The 25,202-nt window shown below is 38.9% G+C and overlaps 1 protein-coding gene across 2 annotated transcripts in view; it reads right to left on the reverse strand.

Annotated features, from left to right (window-relative positions):
- Positions 1–699: 699 nt before the first annotated feature.
- RTKN2 (rhotekin 2) overlaps positions 700–25,202 on the reverse strand; it is a 65,602-nt gene continuing 41,099 nt past the window's right edge. For both annotated transcript variants that reach the window (XM_005294315.4, XM_065551885.1), the window contains 5 exons: positions 23,163–23,269; positions 21,188–21,319; positions 11,176–11,341; positions 8,582–8,689; positions 700–5,640 (listed from right to left, as the gene is read on the reverse strand). In XM_005294315.4, the coding sequence (XP_005294372.2) occupies positions 5,075–5,640; positions 8,582–8,689; positions 11,176–11,341; positions 21,188–21,319; positions 23,163–23,269 (1,079 nt within the window). In that variant the 3' untranslated portion in view covers positions 700–5,074. The remainder of the gene's footprint in view (positions 5,641–8,581; positions 8,690–11,175; positions 11,342–21,187; positions 21,320–23,162; positions 23,270–25,202) is intronic.

The following is a 25,202-nucleotide window of genomic DNA, read 5'->3' on the forward strand; positions in this document are numbered from 1 at the left end:
GATGGGCTTTTTTCTCCATTAACTCAAATCACTCAGACATTTTAATTTTAAAATATTTAACTCCTTGTAACAGTTTTACATTTCTTTTATAATAGGACAAAAAGTACACCCTATTTGCATAGTGCACTTTGCTTTAAATTAGCAGAGCTACATGAAGGGTTTCATTTAGTGAACAGAACTGTAATTTTTTACTTTCCATCCAAGAAAACAATGTAACAGTTTTAATAAAGACAGTGGTTCACTAATAAAGTCAAACAAGTCTCGAAGGCCAGGTTCCGAAGCATACTTATTTTAAATCTTTGTTTGCTCAGTGTTATTTACAGGATACCCTCAGAATAAAGACAGCAGTAGGACATCATGGGAAATATAGCACTAGCACATGTCTGTACAAACAAGATGAATGTCAGGTTATGATGTCCAACTTAGTTTATAAGTATCTACATAATGGATATACCAGGGTATTAGTACTGCAATTAACATTAGCTAGTGGATATTTTTATCATCTCTTCTGATTACTAGATTGAGGTCAAGATGTTTACTATTGTTAGTGCTAGCCTAGGTGGATGCACTCAGACTATACATTCTGTTCTGTCTAATAAGAGGTAGTTAAACATAAATTAGTTCTTTGATTTTACAGAAGCCATGAGCCACATTCTTTATAATCCTAAAACTACATATTATAGTCCAGTTTAAAGAAAATTAGAATACAGAATCCTTTTATTGCAGATGTGTTTTTATCTTTGATGTACAGTTCTAGTTGCAAACAATCCACATTTTAGCAGCAAACAATTAAGATCCTTCTCTAACATTTCACAATACATTAATTTTCAAATCTGTATTTTTCTATTAAAGCAGTTTACATTAGATTATAAATCAACTGAACACTAAAGCAGTAATTTCAAATATGTTCAATCAAAATAAAATACCTATTCAGTATTAAAACAATTGGTATAGATGAAATTAAATCACAATACAAGTAAAAATGTAAACATGTTAAGCTAACATCTAAGATACAATTGCAAAAATTAGCTCCACCTACATACAAAAACCACATAAAATAGTTAGGACATTCTGTACAGTACAAGAGATTACTACCGTATTAATCTTCTCATAGCCAGTGGTTCAAGCATCACAATAAAGAAACACTTTTACTGAATTTCTACAAAATGAAAGGTTGTGCCATCATTGACATCTAAATTGTAGTTCACAGTATATAGGGCTTGTGGACTATTTCCAGCACCCGTCCTCAAGGTCTCAACCACACAATTTTTAAAAATTGCATTAACATAAAACTGTACCAGGTTGTTCTTTAACTCTAGATTGGGATGAAACGGATTAATTTTTAAGGCCTGGTCTACACCTTGCTATGTCACACAGGGCTATGAAAAATCTTAAACCCTGAGCACCGTAATTAGGTTGAGCTAATCCCCTGGTGTAGACATGGCTAGGTGGATGGATGAATTCTTCTGTTGACCTAGGGTACTGCCTCTCGGAGAGGTGGATTACCTACAATGATGGAATACCCCCTTCTGTTGATGTAGGAAATGTCTACTCTATCGTGCTGCAGCTGTGTCATAGCGTAGACATAGCCTAAGCATGAAGCTAAAGGTCCTGAAAAAAAATACTTAGTGCTGAGAATACAAATATGATTAAGTGACAAATGAGATGCATAAAACTCACTCATTTCTCTTTTCATTGTGCTACATTCAAAATGTTTTGGCAATACATTAAAACACAAAGGTTCAAGTGTTTTCAAATGAGTTGTAACAGGCGCCCTGATAGATGGCACCCCTGCTCGACTGCCCAAAAATACAGGATAATGAATTTCAATGACTGCGGATAAGCTGCATGCCTGGTGCTGTCTAGTAAACCTAGTCACAGAAATAAATGTGTGAATTTGTATTAGCTAAAAAATTTCCTCTTTTGTGGACCTTTATTTATTTCATGTTGCTTTACTGTTCAGTTATGGATGCTAATCAAATAAGACTTGGGTTTTTTTAATGCTTTCTACACTGCTTATCTTTAGTTCAAGTCATGAAATAAAAGCAAATATCATTACAATGTATTATGAGTCTCATAACTGACAAGATAAATGAACTGGCGTAGTCTTCTGAGTACCAGGAAGTGCCAATTAAGAGAATTCCATTATATTCATTCAGGTATCAGACAACTTAAGTAATACTATCCCTTTGCTACATGCTTTACTCCTCAACAAACAACTTGGAAGATAGAGGTAAACAAGAAAGCAGATTACAATTTGTCCAACCCAGAATACTACTGTTATAAAAGCTTCAGCATGGATTTTGTACCATATATTCACATCTTGGGAAATAAACTGACGAAAAATCTTAAAAAGTACCTTACCAAACTTCAGTAAAATGCTGAAATTAAAAATACAATATAATTGCATTTTTAAAGGACCATTGGAGCGTTTGAGGTTTTGAACAACATTAAAACCAAAAAGCAATAAAAGTAAACAAACATTCATGTTACAATTCTAACCAATCAAGACATTTAAAAGTGAAACTCAGAAAAAGCAAGGGGGGAAGAAAGAGGAAGGTCAGATTTCTAGAAAGTGTATGTATGATAAAGAGAAATTTGCAGCTTTTTCGGTATTGGTAACCAAGTATGTAACCATGCATAATGTAGAACAGGGGTCAGCAACCTTTCAGAAGTGGTGTGCCGAGTCTTCATTTATTCACTCTAATTTAAGGTTTCGCGTGCCAGTAATACCTTCTAAAAATGTTAAAATGTCTCTTTCTATAAGTCTATAATATATAACTAAACTATTGTTGTATGTAAAGTAAATAAGGTTTTTAAAATGTTTAAGAAGCTTCATTTAAAATTAAATTAAAATGCAGAGCCCCCCGGACCAGTGGCCAGGACCTGGGCAGTGAGAGTGCCACTGAAAATTAGTTCACGTGCCACCTTTGGCACACGTGCCAGAGGTTGCCTACCCCTGATGTAGAAGAACAAATAAACATTTCCTCTCCATATCTAGATTTTTAACTATAGTAATGTTGCAAAAACTTTGTTTCAGGTGTATTACTGAAATGTTTGTTCTCTTTTATGGACAAAACTTAATAAGTAAGCCCCCGAAAACATTGTTTAAAAGTTATTTTCCATCCCCTCCCCTCTGTTCTCCTGCACCAAAAAGTTTTGTTTACAACTTTATTCCCTGGAAATAGCTTTATTTCTAAGGTCAAAGTGTGCCATCAAAATGAAGAAAAAAAAGCACCTGGAATGAAGCTACTGGATTTGGGACATTGGGCACACATGCCAGGACTTGACTCCTTAAAGAGACTATAAATTCCTCATATGGGGAAGAGGGAGAAACAACTTTGGGCATGCTTGGGGCACAGTCAAAGACCTGAAAACTTATGAGGAAAATGTGACTAAAGCCAACTGATGGTGAAATAAATACCTATGCATTTTTTTAAGAATCTCTCCATCTGTCTTCCTTTTTCCACCCCACTTCTATGATAAGCAGGTCATTCTGACCCACCATTGAGTCCTTGATAACAAGGAGATTCTGCCTCTCTAAGAATGAGGAAAAATCTTTGTTTGGTAAAAATAGTCTGAATAGGAGTAATGAGATTGCATAGTTGTTATTACTGAAACCTGATGGGAGGATTCACAGATTGGAAAGTTAGGGCAGGTCTATGCTACAGAGTGAAGTTGACTTAAGTTAGGCAACTCCAGCTACATGAATAACGTAGCTGGAGTCGACGTAGCTTAGGTTGACTTATTGCGCTCTCTACACTAAACCTGCGAAATCGACCCCAGGTGGATCAATTGCCACAGCGTCAATCCACGGTAAGTGTAGACATACCCTTAGGCACTGGCTAAATCTATATTGGAAAGATGATGAGGGTTGGTGCTGTACACCAAAGACAACATTCCCTGTTTTAGAATTGACAACATGGAAGCAGAGGCTCTTGAATGTTTATGCATCAATGTTTTCACTCATAAAGCACAAGATTAAATAATCATGAGGGAAGCTACAGGCCAAATCAGACTAGAAAACAGGATGTAAGCATTTACAACCTGAAGAGAAAAAAAATGACCTTACCATGGGGGATTATAGCCTGGGGGAATAAATCCCGGAGGACTCATCCTGCCAGTACTAAAGTGACCGTGGAGTTTACCAATTAGATGCGAATTTCTTTAAAAAAAATATTGGACCTTATTCTGACAGATAAAGATGAATTGATCACTGAAATAAAAAGCAGTGTTTGCCTAAGTGCAAATGAACAAAATTGATTAAGAAAAATGTCAAAAGTAATGTGAAAAAAATTCTAAATAGTTTACAAACACTTTACTAGATGCCCAAATTGCTACAATTCCTGTCTCTCTCTCTCTCTCTCTCTCTCACACACACACACACACACACACACACACACACACACACACACACACACACACAGTTTACTTAATTAAAAAAACTGATTAAAAGGGGGATGTGAAAGCAGCAATAAAAAAGTCAATATATAATAGAAAGGAAATAGAAGTTGATGGCTATAAATATAAGTTAAATTGCAGGCAATTTACAAGACAAGCTAAAAGTATGAATAAAAAAAATCTAGGGCAATAGACTTAAGGGCAATGAAAATAATTTAAAAAAAAAATTCTGACAGTACGAGCCAGAAAAAAAATCTCGTAGATCTCCGACTGAGCTGGCAGAGTTGTTCAAAAACTTCTTAATTTATAAATTGAGCACATCTGATATGGAGACACTGAAACAAACCTTGGAATTACTTTTTAGAGCATGACCATGCTTTAAGGGTAGCACAGAAATTTCAGATATTGCATGTAGTGTGGAGAAGGACAAAAGTTTAAACATCTTGGAGATGTTCCCTTCTACCACCCACCCACCTACAGTACCCTTTATACTTCACTAGAGAAATTCTTTAGATCTTGACAGTGACAAGCTGGGCTGAGATTGCAATACAAAGTATGGGCTTAGAATTATATATATTAAAAATAGTTGTAATGGCCCAGTTCTTATCAAAGACTCAGGTCACTGTCAAATACTAGTAAACTTTATATGTTGGTCACTTTCATAAACTAAATGTTACACTTGTGACTGCAACCATGATCTAGGGTCTAGTATTTCTTTGATGGATTTCTGTCTAGGAGCTGGCACTGGTTTGGTTTCAGACTCTGTCTCAGTAACTGAAGAGAGGGGATTTTCACTGTCAATTGAGCTACTTTTCCTGCAAGGAACCAGTTTGCGAGGAGCAGCAATGGGCCTCTGCAACTGATGCATCATGGAAGATAACTTGGCATCAAAAGAAGAAGAGGTCCTACGTGCAATGGCAGGCTTCTTCCACAAGTTTTCCTTGTCCAACTGATCTGTGTTCATCTGAGTTTTTGAGCTGTATGGTAGCTTATCAGACGGTGGAAGTGGAGCTCTTCTTTTCTTTCCTTTGCCATCATTAGGACTTACTATCTCACTATTTGCATCTGGAAACACAGTATTTTTCTGGACAAGCATCTGGTGAGAACCATCAAATAATGGGGCCCATACAGAAGGTACAGACTCCTTCTGCTGGCCAATAAGGAACTCTCCATCAGTCTCCTCAATTTTCCTTTGTATGATATCTGTTAAACCTTCATGTTTCACTGGAGAATCAATACCTACAATTTTAGAAGAAATTAGATGAACTCTGATTAAAATGGTTCCTAAATATTTTACTCACCCTGAGTGTGGTTATTAATTGATTGAATACAAAACTGTGCAAAGTATGTGCCCCAAATCTTAGACTAGCATTAAGACCTACAACAGTCTAGAAATGGAAAAGATCATATTTACAGAAAAAGGTCTAGAAGCTTTTCATGGTTTCTAGGACTCATGCGCTTAGTAGCTGGGGTCACAGTTTAATTTTTATTTATTTTTGTGGAAAAATAAAAAATGCAATGCATTACTAGAAATAGATCTAGCTATAATAATGTTGTTGTACACTACTTGAAACATTTCATTTCAGCAAAGGTGTACAGAATCTATGCACAAAGATCAATGCAAAAAAACCTAAATCTCACATATTTAAGTGTGCAAAAGTCAAAACTATTAAATATTCTTGTCCTCCCCCCCCCCTTTACCTCCAAAGGACACTTTTACACTCAAGGTTTTTTCTTCAGTAAATTCTTGAAGATAGCCCAGTCCAATTCCTCCTCCCCCCATAATGTAATTTACAGTGCATCAGCCAGAATATATGCATAGTTTGTTGATTTCCCTGTTTATAGATCAGTATCACTTGTGCTACCTCTGTCTCTAAAACATCAATAAGAGCATAAAGATATCACAGTGTGACACTGCACCCCATATTCTTCATAGTGATATTATTATGATATGATTATGGCATAATTATGATGCATTTTGTACAAGACGGGACATGTAAGGTGTCATTGGAAAAGTTATGATTTGCTGAATAGGATTATCCTATTTGTATGCATGTATCATTTTTTTTATCTGAAGTTATGAATATTGATTATGTATCTGTATGTCACATGTAGTCCCACCTGGGTGACACTCAATAGGCAAGATGCTTCCAACTAAATACCTGGTTGTGAAGAGCCCATTCAGGGTAATGGGCAATTAGGAAGAACAATAGCCCTTAGGAGAAACTTATCCCTCACCCAGTGAGCCTTCCTGTGAACGTTTCGGCCAATATGTAAGTAATTGCTGCTATGACTCTGCAAGGGCATGTGACCAGCTCACAAGACTCTGGACTCCATTTTGGGGGCCTGTATTTTTCCCACAAACTGGGCTGGGAACTCTTTTTGAACCAAAGGGTTCCAGCCATATGCTAAAGCTATGTAAGTCAGGGAGCGACATCATCTGTTGTTCTTCACTCCCCCACAACTCAACATCTGAGAGAAGCTCCTAAAGAAAAGGACTTGGAATGGGGTCGGAGATCCCAAGCTGTAAAACAAATGCAGCTTGTTCCTTAAGAATCTGCAAGCCTGCTTATACCATCAGCCAGTCAGCCAGGGTGAGAATTTGCTAATTCATATCCTATCTTTCTAATATCTTAGGCTTAGTTTGCAGTTTTGTTTATTTATTAGGTAATCTGCTTTGATCTGTTTGCTATCACTTATAATCACATAAAATCTATCTTCTTGTAGTTAATAAACGCGCTTCTATTTTAATCTAAACCAGTGTGCTTTTTGTGCGAAGTGTCTGGGGAAAAATCTCATCTTGGTTACCACCAGTGTGCATATTCCTCTCCACACTGAGGGAGGGGCAGACATATTAATGAGTTTACACTGTACAGATCCCTGTGCAGTGCAAGGCGATATAATTTTGGGTTTATACTCCCGGGGTGGGGGAGGGGAGCACGGTGTGTGCCTGGGGAGGTGGCTGGAGTCTGCTGTTTGTACTTGGGTGGCTTAGGTAAAGCACTCTCAGGTAGCTCAGTTTGGGTGTGTAACACCACCTGCTGTTGTGTTGGGTGATAACAGGGCCTGGGTGAGGCTGGCTGTGTCCCCAATCCGGGAAGCAATGTGAGTACAACTCAACGGTCAGAGGGGTGCAAAGGTTTCTCACGGCTCCCAGACTGCACCCCAGGGTGACAACCCATCACACACAGATCCTACATAAATAACTTTAACAAATTCTTAGCATCTAGATTATGGATTTGTATTTATTTATGAATGCCATAATTGGTCAGGAAACACTTAAAATTCCTCAGTGATGTCTCTAAATATCTGCAGCACCATGCTACAAAACTTAATATATACCCTCATATGTCTTATGTGATTTAGTGTTTTTCTGCTCTTCATTCATAGTTCAAATATGACTCTTTAGACTGTTAAATTAATGCACGGATGCATTATTACTCAATGACCCACATGTCAATTTGAGCATTTTTGCAATTCAGACAGGAGATCAAGCAGCAGGCAATCAGACATTTAAACTTATCCCTATAAAATGTTTTTCAGCCAATACCACATCAGATCCATTAAAATAGAGTGACCTACTTCTAGTCTATAAAAAACTATTTATATAACATATTTTATTAAAATAATCCCTCTGAATTGTATTTCACTATGCAAAAATTGATGTCTGAACATTGGTACAGGTCAAATACATTTTAGAGAGATTTTTTACAAGTCTATTTTTCAAGGTTGTTGCCAGCAACCACACAATAAGTTCTAAGTAGATCTTACATAACTTGGAAAAAACAGGTAATTGAATGCAACTAGTTAAAGGCATGATTGGTCTATAGTCTGGACTATTTAAAACCATTACATTTTAATCCTCTGGATTTTGAACTATTTCTATGGTGAGTGTTTATTTCTAGCGACAGCTTTTTTGTTTAAATGTTTTCAGGGCTCCTTAATTACAGCTCATATTGAATTTTTTTGTTCAAGGTATGAAAATGTGTTCAATATTTTTGTCCTCTTATTAAGAAAAATATTTAATATGAACTCCTTGGTGTGCAATTATGGTGCTCTATTATATTATCTGAATTGCCTTTGAAAAATTCAGCATTTTAACACCAACAGCAGAAGCTATTTGAATAGAGACAACATTGTTTCTGTTACCCTGCAGCTTGAAAAGACAAATCCCACTTACTCATATCATGGTAGACTGAGGTTGCCTCTTTTGTCAAGAACAAAGGTGGTTTCCGTGGTGACATAATCTCAATTTTCATAAATTCTTCACAACAATGTTTCCACTGGCCTGAGAGGGAAGAGAACAATGATTAGAACTTAAACACTCCACCTTTTAAAGAGTTTGAAGTCATTAAGTTGCATTTGTGAACTACCTATAACAGGCAAATCTGGACAGTATCTATATTTAATGTTGCAACAGTCCTCACTAGATAATGTATTTTCAACTGAAATTTCATCCTAACCCTTAACACAAAGATTATAAACAGATATTAAGCTAAGAGCTCCAATTTAATCAACCCAGCAGTACTATCAGACAGCAAGGCTAAAACCCCATAATTCACACAAAAATCCTCAAAAACAAGCCTACAAGTGTTTACATGTCTTCAAATATAAGATAAAAGGTAAGAGTTTAAAGCAAGGAAGCTTCATGCAAGTTATTCATCTGAAAGTATAAGAATCCAGTATACAGCAAACCTACTGTTATACCATGGCTATTCTTGGTAGTTTTGACTTTAATAATTTTCTTGGCTATCAGAGCACGAAAAGCCTCTTAGCAGTTAACCAAAGCCAAGGAAACCTCTGTTTCTATTAATAGATTTTGACCTTAAGGAAAATAGGCCCTGCAAGTAAAATTGCTTTTTACAAACTAATCTCTCACTCCCATTTCTTTTCTGACCACGTTAGTTTTAAGAGAATTTTAGAACGACCAAGGAACAACAGGCATTTGAATGCCAAGTGACCTAGTTTTTCCCATACTACAAGAAATTGTCTCAGAAAATCCACTGGTATTCTAATGTTATCTATAATGGGGGGGCGGGGGAGAAATAGTCCTTTCACCCCTCCCATCTAACATAAGGAGGATATTCTAGTTTTTACATTGTGTTTTTTCTAATTGATAGAATATCTTATTGTAATCAAGACAGAGCTATAAAAGAAGAAATACAAACTACAGAACAATACCCAGTTTCTAAAACCCCAGTTCTTTGATTTTATTGATGTGGTTCCCAATTCAATACTGATACTCTGTATCTACCTGGCTCAGTTTCCCCATGATCTGATGAAGAATATGATTTTCAGACTCCAGCTAATTTTTTTTATTTAGTCCATCAAATGGTATCTATTCTTTATATACTTAGGCATTTAACTTGCTATATTTAAAGGTATAGCAGTGGGAAGACTATGGGCAGTTTTATACTAGAAGCACTACAGCATCAGTGCAGCTGCGCCACTGTAGCACGTCTGGTGAAGACGCTCTATGCTGATGGGAGAACGCTCTTCCATCGGCATAATTACTCCACCTCCACGAGAGGCGGAAACTACATCAGCAGGAGATCGTCTCCCACCAACATAGCACCTGTGTGGAGTGCTTAGGTCGCTGTAACTTGCGTCGCTCAGGGGAGGTGTCTTGACTTATGCGTAGACCTGCCTTAAGATTAACCAATCCCTCTGCACTCTTCATCTTGTTAATATTTGGAGTTAAGTTTAAACAAGCAACACAATATATTACTTAAAGAGACTAAAAAGGCAAGTGAGATTTCACTGTCCTACACCTAGAGAGCATATATTTTATCTAGAGTAAGAACAGTGAAGTCACACTGTTTAGCCAATGTCAGTAAGTGATCTTCCTCTAGAAATCTAAAAGTGAACACACTGAAACATTTCACCACTGGAAAAACAAGACTAGGGAACAAGGCAGCAATTATCTCATTTGTCTCTTGAGCAGTAAAGCCCCCCCTACTTTTTTATTAGCCCTAAGCAAACAGTCATGTGCCAGGTGGGAGTGGGAAATGCCAGGTATAAAACCTTATGGTCAGGAGGGGTATCAAAACGGAGGAGGTACCACTGGAGTCAAATTATCCCTGACTGCTTAGTTCTATAAGACTGACAACTCCTTCACCCAGAGTGCTATCTGAGCAAAAGCTGAATCATGGGTGCCACAATCCTACATAGTTGGGCCTAAGTCATTATGTACCTTTTCTCTTTGCAATAGTTAATCCAATTTTGATCCAAAACAAGTTTGCAATAAATTTCAAAGGTCAACCATCAGCTCAGCATCCTCAGGTTCCCTCTAATGCTTCATACCCAAAGGTTTCTATTTTTCTCAAATGATGTCAGGATTCTATAAAATAAGTAACTATATTTTACTACTACAGATGAGGGAAGAATGGTGAGACTCCAGCAGGCCTTTGAAAGATAACCTAGTTAAATTGCTAAACAGACCAATCTCTTCTGAAACATACACACAGAAAACACAGGAAGTCTACGTCTATTTTGATTTCCGGAGAAAATTCAGACTGTATGTTTCTGGGCTTATTGGCATTTATAGGATGATTTAAAAATCATAGAGCCCTGAGGAGTTGACTATGGTTCAGTAAAATACCTCTATTTTTCAGTGGCAGAGAACACACTACCTACTGTGTTCATGGAGAACATTTTTGTTCTCATTACAGGTGACAGATTATTATGTAATTTCAGTTCACATTGTTCAACATTTCTTTTGATGTTACATAGCTACACCACTAAAAGGACATGCTGCCAAAACTGCATACTTACTAAGATCGTAGAAATGCTGCCAGAAAGCTTCCATCCACTTATGAAGTTCTTCCCTGCTGTCAGCTGCAAAAAGTTGAGTCACAGCCTCTCCATCCACAGGGTTGATAACAGTAAAGTTATTAATTCTTTTCTCGGTGCCCTTATCCACAGCACGGATTCTGGTTTCCTATGAGTCACAATATTGAGACTCTGGTAATCAGTTATTTCTCCACCCAATCATAAATCTTCAGTTCATCACAGGCAGATACAAATTAGGGTATTTATCCAGTGTAGGTTTAGTTTGTTTGGTGGTGGGGGTTTTTTTTTGGTTTTGTTTTTTTTTGGGGGTGGAGGGAGGACTTATGAAAAGGTAAACAGAATAACTGACAATACAAATTAATTTCTTACATAATTATTAAAAGAAAAGGTAACCAATATAAAAGATAAGACAATAAAGCTGAGTTGATGCAGTATATGTTAAGAGATGCACCACGGAAACATATTATAAGTTATTTGTTCCTTAAACAGTTCATCCTGCTGTGGCTCACCCTTCCTCAGTACAGTTCAGTTGATAACTTAATAGAGACAGTAAGTTATTGTGTTTCTCAATTATTATTCTGGTCATATTTCTATAGATGGTATTTAGTTTTCGGACAACAACAATGGAAGACGTTTCTTTTGGCTGCAGTTGTGCATTCTCAACTGGAACTATTTTAGTTTAGTTTCAGAAAATCAAGGCATTTGTCAAATACCATAGTTATAGGAATTTGGAAAAGGAAACTATCCAGTCCAAGTTGAAAGGGACATTTATAGAAAGTTACCCACACAGATCTAATGGAACAAATTTCCAATATTCAAAAATTCAAACTTCTGAGTATTATAAGTCTTACATTTTACCCTCATGCCAAAATTCCATCTGCTCCTTTAAATGAAATATTTGAGTATGTAACAGCCGTATTTAGTGAGTTCTGGCTAGATCCAATTAAAATATTATTGTCCCATAGCATAAACTAAAACAAGGTTCTAGCCAACAGTATGGAAAGAACTTTGCTGTTTTAATAGTGTTCTTGAACTATGCTGCAGCACTACTCAGCCCAAGGTTTTGCACTGTTCAGGGACATGGTTAAAACAGTTTCAAAATATATACTGGACCTAATGGTATTTTAATCATATGTGGGTTCCCTGATATGATGTTACTACAGTGCAAAATAGCACTTGTTGCAATCTGATTAAAAATAGAGGTTAGGTCATCATAAGTATTTTTTCTAATGTAAGATACCAAAATATTTTAAGAGACTAAAAAACTTGTAAGGTACAGAGTAAAATATTCTAACACACACTTTGACAATAATGATGCTTTGCAGTACCCACACTCATTCCATGAAATAAAATATAGCCATTAACCATACTTCATTTACAAGCAAAAATCTAGATTACACTGAAATGAGACATTACTTTCTCCTTTAAACTTCTTTCACTTCAAACTGATTGAACTCCCCTCCCTGCAACCCATTTCAAACTAATGCTAAACACCAGTTACAGATTTCAAATGTAGAACTATAGAAATTAAGTTATATATTTTGTCCTCTAGGAATAATCCTAGTGCTGATAGTATTTCAAATGGTTACCTCAGTAATGCATTTAAAAATCTGGGGGATGTTCTACAGAACAATCTTTGTTTTTCAGACTAACACAGCTGTTTGCAGCATAACTGATGGATTTGCTCATTTAAATTCTTCTGTCTAAAAATAGGAGATGAAGTAATTCATCCATAAGTGCTGAACATCCCATTAACTCAGGTAACCATAGATACTGGCAAAAAATTAAATAAAACAGATTAACATTTGACAGGCAAAAACTTCAAGCATACCCTATATAAGTTTATTATATGATGTTTGCTGCAAGGTTTATTCCACAAATATGTTGTTATTCTAAGGAGATAAATTCTCAAGCAACAATCTATACCTCACACTTGAGTATTTAAGTAGTGATACAAGATGCCACTAGAGTAATGAGCTGATCAGTTTACCTACCAGTGCTGCATTACACTACATGCACAGCTTCACCAAAAACAAATACAAAAATGTACCATAAGGCACCATGTTATAATACAACAGCGTTCCTACCTTTCACAATGTTAAAATTATTGAACAAATTATGCTACAGCCCTTGTAAAGGCCAGGACCATCATGCTGGTTGAGTTCAGTGCTTCTCGTGTAGGCAGTCCTGAGGAGTTGGTATTGCTCCTGTTGGGGACAGTTTTGTGCTCCAAGTATGCATGATGCATTCTTGAAGGGGTGGAGAAATGTAAGGAAGAGAAACGGAAATTCCATGACATTGTATGATAAAGCTTAGAACTTCCCTTTCTCACTGTCCCAAAACCAAAGTTCCTTTGCCCGGCAGTACCCCTCTCCCAGGAAATTTCCATATGTGAAGGGTTGTTATAAAAGGGAGGGCCTCAGGGTTAGCTCAGAAGATTCATTTCAAAACACAAGAACTAATTAAGTTTCTGAAGTCAAGACAAATGCTAAATAGTTTAGAAACTTTGTATACTCTAAGATTAAACACAATTTATCATTTATGACACAGTTCATTTTTATTCAAGTTTTAATCCAGAAACAGATAAAGATAGCTTTAAAATCAAAAGAGTCTGTTTGTGCACTGTTTTTATCTGTCATGTCAAAAGTAATCTACAATTTCCCCTAGTTTTGTTTCAGGTTGGCAGAGAATTAGGATTAGACTTAGAACAATGCTCTCAAACTTGTTAATAGTGAAGATCACATTTTACAGATTAGCTCATGGATATCTCCCCTCCCTTTCATCATTCTGAACCACCTCCCTCCCATTTGTAATTACATAATATCCATGTGACAACTACAGCAAATGCCTATGCAGAATAGGAACTTTAGGAAAGCACATGATGTATTTTTAGCAATGTAGCAGCCAGAAACAAGGAGAAGGAATCAGCACCACATGACAAGCCAGCCCTCAGTGGAGTACCAATTGGCCCTGAAACATAGTTGCAAAACCACACAATTTGAACATTTATGTTGCAAGATCCATCATGTGGGATCTGGATATGAGATCTGCTTCCCAGGGTCAAATCCACAAATTCTTTCAAGCAACCGTAAAACTGAGTTGATTGATACCACTTGGATTATCATAAAGATCAGAGATTTGGAAGGATTTTACTAATGTTTGCATTCCCACTGTATCTTCATGTGTTTTTTTTTTTTTTTTTTGCTGCTTACCCAAGGCTATTAGCCAGGTAGCAAGACTGTAGATCTAACCACAGGGGAGATTGCCACAATCAGGACTGTGGAAGAGGAATCAGTCCCACAAAGGTGATTTAAGCTTCTTACTTCCAAGATCCCAAACTGTGGCGACGTCTGCCACAGGGACTTTATTGATCAGGTAAGAGATATTAGTCCACTTTAGGGGTCAAGAAATGTCAAGAGGTTGTGTCCTTTTCAACACACACACTTTTTGTGACAACATATTGGTACCCCTCACACAATCAATTTGGGTAGGGAGTCTGGCTTGAATAATCTACCCTGCCATCAATATAACCCTTTCTCTGATAACTGAAGAAAATGAACTTTGCCAGGAGGGTTTTGTACTCTTCTTCCACAAACCTTTCCCTCCTCTCCCCCCGCCCCCCAACTCTTGCTTTCTCAGTGAGGACTAGTTCAGAGTAAATGAAGGGGGGAACAGACTGGAGGAATAAAAGATAGACAAAAAAGAAGGGTCCCCATCAGGACTAGCCATGATGCAGGAGACAGACTTAGGTGGTATAAAATGATGGCCTTGGGCTAAAAGCATCACTGAGATACATGACAACCCTAGGTCATAGGAAATACCTTTAGGTAAGAGGAAAATAGGAATGTGTTCAAGGCTGTGCCGATGGGCTGGAGGCACGTCACTAAAAATGTGAGGACAGATGTGAGGAACCAGCAGGAGAGCAGTCATAGGATGCACTGGGGAAGAGGGTCCAGCAGGAGAAACAGGGTTAGTTGATGCCATCAGTCCGGCTTTTACATTTTAGAAGTCTCAGTTGAACTGGGCCTGCAGAGCCTGAACAATCAGTAGTGCGGAAGGAAGCAGAGTTGGTGTGCATGAGATGAGGGAGTGAACTGGGCAAATCTGCTTTCATCAGGCCAGTGGTAGGGTCCCCCTCATGTGCATGTTGAGCTGAAAGTGGGGGGGAAAGCCACAGAGAAGAAAGTATGGATCAGATTCCTAGTAAGACCTAGAAGAGAAGGGGCCTGCCAACTGGCTGGAAGGACAGAGATGCTGCTGTGAAGTTGTGGAGCTATTGTACTGGAAGGTGCTCCTATGCCTATAGCTCCCAGGAATTAGGCTCCAACAAAATTAATTTCCCAGAGATTTTCCTTTGTGACAACAGTCCTGGGTAGAACTCCCCAGCAGACCTGGTACTGGACACAGTATGAAAATCTGGGCACCTCTGAGCATGAGCAACTCATGACGAGCATGTCCAAGTTAGCACAACTGAAAAGCCTGTCCCCAAGCAAATGTTAATTATCATGTCAAGTCAAAAGGAGACACTATCATATTTTCAAGTTATATTTTTAAAGGGTAAATTCAAAGGTCTTTACTCAGATTTGACTCCGGCAAACTTCCTTGGTTACAAGGAAAGATTGCTTCTTGCTCTAGTTGCTTATGCAACATAAAGTGCTTCAGTGGCATTTATTTGGCAACATAGTAGGTTCTATGACGCCTCTTTTGCAAGTGTTGAGACATTCCTGCTCAACAATGTTTGCACTGAAGTCATTTGAAGTTGAAGTGATGACTTTCAAGTTAAGGGCTACTTCAAGTTTGGATTCAGAGGGGGAAGGGAATAGTTCTGTTGATGTGAATATTTCTATGGCTAGTTTCTTGTAAGGCTATGTCAAGTTCATTCATTTTAAAGATAAACCATCTTTGAAAGAATAAGGGTAAGAGATCACATCCAGCACTAAGAATAAAAAATGCTATGTATCTTAGCAACTAGAGGAGATTTTAGCTTGAATGTCAACTTTAGAAGTTCTCTAAATCTTATTTTTTAAATTGCTATTTCCATACAACAGGGAGGGGAGGTAAAAATGAGTATTGTTAGATTAATTTTAGCGCATTTAAGGATCTGATATCCAGACATTTCTAGACAAAACTCAGTATACAACTATTGGCATTAAAAAAATATTTTCAGTAGACAGTTTAAGTAGAAAGGTACTCATATATGTTTTGAACTGTGAATTTATTTGGTTTTAATTTAACTGAAGATAGATTCCTTTTCTTCATTCTCTCTAGCAGCTTATATACAGCAGCCATAAATGTCTGACATTTTCATAAAAAAGGCCATGGATTCATGTATCGCATACATATTATCTTCGACGAGAATCTGCATCAAACATGTGGACCAATTCCTGGCAAAACCATGAAAATGGATTTTAGGTTGTAAGTGTATTTATAACTTCAGGGAGAACAATCACCTTAATAGAATGCTGTAGTTTTAAATGACAAAAAAAATCTCTGACTTGCAAAAAATACAAAACTAGGCTATAGACTAAAATGGTGATCTACAAAGAAAAGCTATAAGGGTGGTCTGAAAAAGTCTAAAATATTTTTGCTGCTTTTTTAATGTTATAAATTCTATTAATATATTTTCCCCTGAATGGCATTATGAACAACTGGAGGGTGGTAGAACTACGACATTAGAGAAGCCATGCAATTAAACCTGATTGAAAGAGTAAGTGACTTTTAGTCAGGTTGTTTAAATCTGTATCATGTTTTTAAAAAAAAAACCCACCTATTTAACTCAAATACTCAAAACAGCTTTGTTAAAAATTCAACACTATTAGAAAGGGTGCCCTTTCTGTTAAGGATTCACCTCAACAAGTTAAAATAAAATCTTACAGCTTGCCCTGGCTACAGTAATGTGCTGGTTAAAGTTAACATTTTTAAAACATGTTTTATGCTAGACTGGACAAGGATTCAGAGTCAAGACCAACTTGTGTTGTAATACCATCTCCCAACACATTCAATTTGCTTACATAGTCGTGCTCAGAATCTGCAACTAGGTCAACAGGAAAAAATGTTAACTCGTTCTATTCATCTCTATGAGGTGTTAACTGCAATCTTTCAGCACTTATGAGTATTGTACCACAAACATCCTGTGAAAGCACAGATTCACTGTAGCATTCACTGGAAAGGCCTTCTGTGGAAATAACACGGCAAATATACTATACCTTTGATTACACCACTACCCCGATATAATGCGACCCTATACATCACTAATTCGGATGTAACGCGGTAAAGCAGTGCTCCAGGGGAGCGGGGCTGCGCACTCTGGTGGATCAAAGCAAGTTCGATATAACGCGGTTTCACCTATAATGCGATAAGATTTTTTGGCTCCTGAGGACAGCGTTATATCGAGGTAAAGGTGTATTCGGATAGAGCTATTTGTTAATTTTAAATATGATATCTTTAAATGATGGTAGAAATGGTGCCATCTTTAAAGTACTGAAGTCCTTTTGCATAGTTTGTAAGTTAAGATAGGTTTTATATAAAATTTTGGATCATTATTAGCAAAAGGAGTTTATTTTAAAAAGCTAAAATATTTCTGATTCACGCTCATTATGATTAAGAGTAAGGCCAAGTAACATTATGAACAATTAAAATAAAATTGCAGAAATTCCACAGATTTGGGGACAAAAGTCTAAGAGAACATTGCCTACATACCGTGCAGATCTGCATGATGCCTCATGTGTAACTTAAAAACTGTCATAATGTATCAGTTTTTCTAAAGGAAAAGGCTTTTTTTTCCTCCTTGAGGATTTGTGTTGGTTTGACCCATTTCTAGTACAGCAGAAGGAGCCTATGTCCATTGCTAAGAACTTACATGCCACTCCTGAATCAGCTACAAGGGGTTGTTTAGGCCTGGTCTACACTACCAAGCTAGGTTGACGCAAGGCAGCGTACATCAACTTAACTCTGTAAGTGTCTACACTAAAATTTTGCTCCCACCAATGTAACTCACTCATTACGCTGACTTAAGTCCACCTCTGCAAGAGGCATAGCACTTAGGTCAATGGAGTGTCAGTGTAGACACTGAGTTACTTACATCTTTAGTGGCGTCCAGGAGCTATCCCACAATGCCCCACCATGACCACTCTGGTCACCATGTTGAACTCTGCTGCCCAGTGGCCAGGTACACGCCCCTCCCCTTTTAAAGCCCCACAAATATTTGAAATTCCGTTTCCAGTTTGCTCGAGATGGAGAGCCCACCTAGCAACTGCCCAGTTCACCATGCCGGCTCCATGTTGCAGAGGCACTGCTGCATGGAGTACACAGGAGATGTTGGATCTCCTGGTTCTGTGGGGAGAAGAGGCTTTGCAGGCACAGCTCTGATCCAGCAGTAGAAACATCAATATGTATGAGCAGATCGCTCCAGGTGCGGGGGAGAAGGGCTATAACAGGGATCTGCAGCTCTGCAACATGAAAGCCAAGGAGCTGTGGCAGGTGTACCAAAAGGCAAGGGACGCTAACAGTCACTCTGGTGTGGAGCTGAACACATGCCACTTTTACAAAGAGCTGCATGCCAACCTCGGTGGAAACCCCACCACCACGATACTTTGGGGGAGCTGCAGTCACAGGCCCCAGAGTGAACAGTGGGGAGGTGGTGTTGCATGAGGAAGGAGGAGGAGGAGGCAGAGCATGGGGGACAGGCGATTGGGGGATCTAGTGGCATGAGGCAGGACGTGTTTTTGACTCCAGAGCAGTAAAGCCAGTCCCTATAGTCCAGCCTGGTGAGCCTGATGGAGGGGAAGTATGCAGTTTGTTTTGATATTGCAGGAACACATCTGTTCATTTACTTTTTTAATCATGCTAGAAGAGGTAGTGAAATAACCAATAGACTTTCTGCTTCTCGTTCCCCTGTGCAGTTAAGGCAGAAGGGGCCCTGAAGAATAGTTTGTTTATGTGCACTGGGATAGAGATCTCGAGGAAACTTTCCTGGGGATAGTTTGCAATCCTCTTCTGAAGGTTTCTGGGGAGAGCTGCATTATTTCTTCCGCCGCAGTAAGACACTTTCCCACACCACTCAGTAATTACTTCACCAGGCACTATTGCAGCACACAGGCTAGCAGAATATGAACCCAGTCTGCAAGAGCTGTTCCCTTTCAGTTTCTGTTACCCTCAGGAGTGAGAGATCGGCTAAAATGATCTCCACCTGTGGAAAACTGTGCCTGTATTATGCCCGTGAGCTACCCCTCCCCCCCCCCTTATTGTCCCAACTCACCCCCTCCCTCCCAAGCCATACTCACCATGGCTGGGACTACTGTGGTGCTCTATGAATCCCAAGGAGAAATGAGAATGTAGTGCTTGTAACTTGCATGGATCAAGGGGAGTGAGTTCAGTGTACCAAGTTTTCATTTATCTTGTGAATACTTCTACACAGTAGTACTTCTGTGCATTGTCTCTCTCCATCCACACTAGTGGAGCGGCTCAGCCAGAGAAGGCTAAGGAAGAAGCATGATGACATGTTCCAATGGCCTTTCAAATGGCCAAAGATACATTCAACTGTCATTCTGCACATGCTGAGCCTGTAGTTGAAGCGCTTCTTGCTGCTGTCGAGGTGTCTGGTGTACGGCTTCATAAACCATGAGAGTAAGGGGTAGGCTGGATCTCCCAGAATCACTATTGGCATTTCAACACCCCCAATGGTAAACCTCTCGTCTGGAAAGAAAGTCCCTGCTTGCAGCATTCTGAACAGGCTTGTGTTCTTAAAGATGTGTACGTAATGCGCCTTCCCTGACCATCCCGTGTTGATGTTGGTAAAACATCCCTGGCAATCCACCAGTGATTGCAATCACTATAGAAAAGTAGCCCTTTTTGTTGATGTACTTGGTGGCAAGGTGGTCTGGTGCCAAAATAGGGATATGCGTGCCAGCTATTGTAGTCCACCGCAGTATGTATACCCCTTTGCTGCAAAACCATCCACTATGTCCTGCACTTTGTCCAGAGTCACAGTACTTTGCAACAAGATGCGATTAATGGCCCTGCACACTTGCATCACAGCAACCCCTACAGTGGATTTCCCAACTCCAAATTGATTCCTGACTGATCAGTAGCAATCTGGCATTGCAAACTTCCACACAGCAATTGCCACTCATTTCTTCACTATCAATGCAGCTCTCATTTTGGTGTCGCTGTGCTGGAGAGCTGGGATGAGCTCTGCACACAATTCCAAGAATGTGACCTTGCACATCCGAAAGTTCTGCAGCCACTACTCATCATCCCATACCTGCATAAAGATGCGATCCTACCAGTCAGTGCTTGTTTCTCCGGTCCAGAACTAGTGCTCCATGGTCTGCAACTACTCTGTGAATGCCAACAATAATCTTGAATTGTTTCTATGTCCCACAGCAAGCTAGCCTCTAAGGAATTGCATGTTCCCCGCAGCTCCTCTGGAGGCTTTGCAAATACTGCAGGATCAGGCGTGTTGTGCTCGTAATGCTCGTCACAATAATGCAGAGCTGTGCAGGATCCATGCTTCTCACATAGATGTCGGACATGCAGGTTTGGGGGGCTTTTGAAAAGAGGTGTGAAACATTATGGGATGCTGACAGAATTATGGGATGGAGAAAACTCCATCATGGGGTGTTGAAACCATGTTCCCAGTTACCCCTGCACAACTCGTTTGTCCCCATAAGGCATTGAAACCCTTCGCAAAACACCCTGCGCTATATGGTGGCAAGTTGCACAGCGGGATAGCTACCCACAGTGCACTATTCTCTGCATCGATGCAAGCACTAGTGAGGATGCACACTGCCGAACCAAGGAGCGTAGTGTGGACATGCAAAAGTGATTTAATTACTGCGACAGCTGTAAATTGACATAACTTAGGTTGACTTAATTTTGTAGTGCCCTTAATAGTGAAACAAGGCATACCCCTCACACATGCTTCTTGCAGAGTACTTTGCAGCTTGTCAGCTTGGGACCCAAATTAGACTATGTGAAAAACTGTTAAATTTACCTTGTTGATGGAAACTGTCAAAGCTGGCTCCACGTTCGCTTCAATTTCTTCGGGTGTATAATAACAAAAGAGTTTACCACCTCTTAGTACACAGTACAGCCTCCTCCAGTTAGTCAGGCTTCCTACCATTTGCTAAAAAGGAGAAACATTCAGTAAGTTGCTAGTCATACATTAGCTTAACAACAACCTAATTTATGGATTACTCAAAGTTGTATTGAATTTCCATGGGTTACATCTAACGGAGTCCATCTTGTGAACTATACAGTCTGATGTCTGAAAGATCAGAGCTGCGCACAACACACTGTCAGAAAGGAATGGCTCCTGCAGAATATTTTACTGTGTCACTCAAGGACTTAATTATTAGTAACATTCAGCCAAGCCAGATGTTTGTTTAACTGAATATCCTTCAGTGTTTTACAGTTTTGCCAATAATAGTGTCTCATGGTACTCTTGGAATATGGAATGTGCTGGTTGGCCGATAAGGAAAAAAAGAGTAATTTTATTTCTAATGGAATCTACCATTAGAAGAAAACTTTAATGGCTACACTAACTTAGCTGGTTACAGGAAGGGAGCAAAGGAATGTCCTCTCATTTTAAAAATTATGACTTTAAAAATTAGACATGCAGCTATACATACCAATTTTCATACCAGCTAGACACTTACAATTAATTGGTCTTTATGCAGCAATCTAGGCTGTTTTACTAATAATCCCACTGAGGAAACATTTGATTATCTTACTCTTAGCCACACAGTGATTGCCATTAAAAGATCAGTGTTTAATAGCAGCCACCACAAGATAACAGCTTCCTGCATACTTAGAGTAAGAGATACCAGTCCTCAAGATACCACCAAAGGAAACTACTCACTTTTTAATACCACTGAAAGTCTATTGTTAATATGAGCAACATTCCCTGTAAATTGCACGCATGCATGGCTGCACAGCTGTCTTGAATATACAATACATGTACACAAACTGAGCCACTCAGCTGCCCACAGCATATGTGATAGCAGGTGGGCCAGACCAGGTGACTGCTGGGCTGTGGCAAGATAAGAGGCTGTGAGGTTTTGCTCCACTGGTGGCTGCAACGTGTCACTAGCTCCTTCCTCCGCTCTGCAGATGGGTGGTGAGTTCCTCCTACCTCCCCTCCCCCCAAGCCCGTAGAATTGGTCATCTCCCTCCAGGTCCCAGAGACCCACACTCCTCTGGGAGCACATCCCTTCTGGGTATCCCATCACCTTCCCCAACCCCAAGGAACCTCCCCTTCCCCCCGCAACTTACCAAATTGACTCTCCCCGATCTCCCCAAAATTCCCCGTCACAAATATTCCCAAGGCATTCCACTCCCTCCTTCCCCTGTCAAGAAACTCCAGGAAATAAGGGGGTGCAACCTCTCTAGCCCTGGTGGTGGGATTGATGTTGCCTCCAGGAGCCCTCTGACTCCATGGGGCTGAACAAGAAGGACTCGCCGTTTCCACCTGTGAGCTCACCCTTCCCACCCCTGCCCCAGCAGTTTCTGCAACCTCCAGTGTCCCCCACAGGTATTCAGGCTCCTGTTCTCTCCCTGTAGTCTGCATCATGAGATGCCAAAAATTCCGGATTTCCAAGATAGGCAAGGACTGGTTCTTCCTGATCCTGCTGGAGCTGCTAATAGCACTAGTGAGTTGGGACAGTGTCAGCCAAATAAACAGGCATCAGGGTATGTGTGGCTGGGTATGCTGTCAGTCAGGGGAGCAGGACCCAGGGGGGCGGAGGGAGGTAGCTGCATTTGGAGTCAGCCAAAAAAAAAAAAAAAAAAAAAAGAGCAACTTAAAACATGGCACATATATAGTAGTAGCAACACAGTGATTCATTAGTTCAGTGTAAGCAAAAGTGTAAACTTCTCCAACGACAAAAATGTACTGCTCAGTGGAGTTTGCAGAAAATTTAGAGGGAACTTGGAGATTAGAGGATATAAATCAAGTAAACTCGTTTTACCTGCTGATTAAGAAATCCTGTCATCACATCCTTGGTCATGCAGAATGGCTGAGCAACTAAACGACAACACATGCTTCCATATAAGGGAAACCAGAACGACGACTCCTCTAAAAGAAAAATTATAAAGTTATGACCATTGACCATAAACTCACAGATTAGGGATCTGCATACATTTTAACTTAAGAACATATTAAAGAAGTAAATCTTTTCATATAAGCAAAGACTGAAAATAGGAGTTTGTCCTCTCTCTCTTTTCTATGACTGACAGGTCTACAAAAAGCAGTAGATCGGAGAGGCACCATTCTTGACAGTAGTCATGCTGGTTTGTTCTTATGTTCGGAAGTATTTTATGGGTATCTTTAATTATCTTTTCAAACAATTTAGCCAATATTTAAGTTAGGCTCACTGCTCTAATTCTCCAGATCACCACTAGCACCTTCTTTGAAAATAAATACATTTGCTAGCCTCCACTCATTCAATATAGCAGCTGATTTTAACAAGAGATTGCATATTTTTTCTAGCAATTCAGGCACTTCATCCTTAAGTACTATCAGAACTCTTGGATGAATGCTGTCTGGTCCTGGTGACTAGTTGTGTTTAATGATTTGTTCCAGCACCTCTTCCTAACACCTTAATGGCTGACAGTGCATCACCTTTACTATCCAAGAGAAGTATCTCCCCAGTAGCCTCTGGGATGAAGAGTGATACAAAAATCATCTCCCTGTTCTCACTCCTTGGTAGCCACATGCAGCCAGACACAGACTCCCTCCTGATATACTGAAAAATTTTACAGGGTGTATATTTTGGCTATTTCATCATCAAATTCTCTTAATCTTTCTAATATTCACCTCACCTTTTATCTGACATGTGGATGCTCCTTTCTCTAGGCTTCACTTGGGTTGGATTTCCATTTTTTGAAGAAGATGCATATGATTTGATTAATCTTTTGAACATTACAATTTAATTATAATAGTTTTTCTTACCTTTCTGGTTCATTTTTTGTTAAGAAGTACACATGCCTTTTATGTCTATTATGGTATGTTTAAAATTCTTAGATCATTTGGACCTACTTCATTTCCTCACTTTTAACTCACTTTTTTAAAAAAATGCAAATTCCTAAAATATGCTATAATAGGGCTAGCTATTGGTACAGCCCCTCTTGGAAGAATGAGGAGCTTAATTAAATTGTGGTCATTATTCTTTAGGGGCTCAGGTATAATTATTTCTTAAACGAACTCCTATGTTATTTTGGACTAAGTTTATAGTAATTTCTCATCTTGTGCTTTCCACAACAGGTTCCAAGAAGAAACCACTTAAGGTACCAAGAAACTGCTTTTCTATTCCTTTCTCATCATGTCATATGACCAATTTATGTATGGCTAGCTAGCCTCTCATTACTGTTGTACTGGATTTAGTTGCCTCTTCCTCAGTGCTGTGCACTTAACATCCTATTCCTGATTACAAGGGCAGAAGTATAATCATAGCTAACATTTGTATTCCTACAGTTTGTGATTTGTAATCCTATCAATTTCTACTGTATAGTCTTCTATAGTCAGAAATTTCATCGGATATTCTAAGGCATTTTTCAGGTATAGTAGTATTCCCCTCATCTCTGCAACATAATTGGTCCTTTCTTATTTAGTTTAGACCCAGATATTCTAGTGTTCCATTGACTGGCCATTCAGCACCATTTCAGAAATGCTTATTATAGATCAAAGAAATCCCTATTATGTCAAGTTGCAGTTCTTGACTCACGGACCAAGGTAGGTTGTGATACTAAGTTATGGTCAACATAAAATTGAATCTAAGGAAAAAAGAGTCTAAAATATTGATCTTTGTTGGGCTGCAACTGTAGGGTACAAGTGTGAAAAGACTCTCAGAGGACATGATATATATCTAGAGAAAATTTTGAATTATTAAATGTAATAAGCCTGGAAATACAAGATATCATCTTACCTCTTTTCAATAAAAAAGCTAAAAGAATGAAGTTTTCTTTGGGGGAAAGCTGTAAACTTGTATCAGATAAAGATACTATGAGCT

The sequence above is a fragment of the Chrysemys picta genome, chromosome 7 (genome assembly GCF_011386835.1).
Source record: "Chrysemys picta bellii isolate R12L10 chromosome 7, ASM1138683v2, whole genome shotgun sequence".
Lineage (NCBI taxonomy): Eukaryota > Metazoa > Chordata > Testudines > Emydidae > Chrysemys > Chrysemys picta.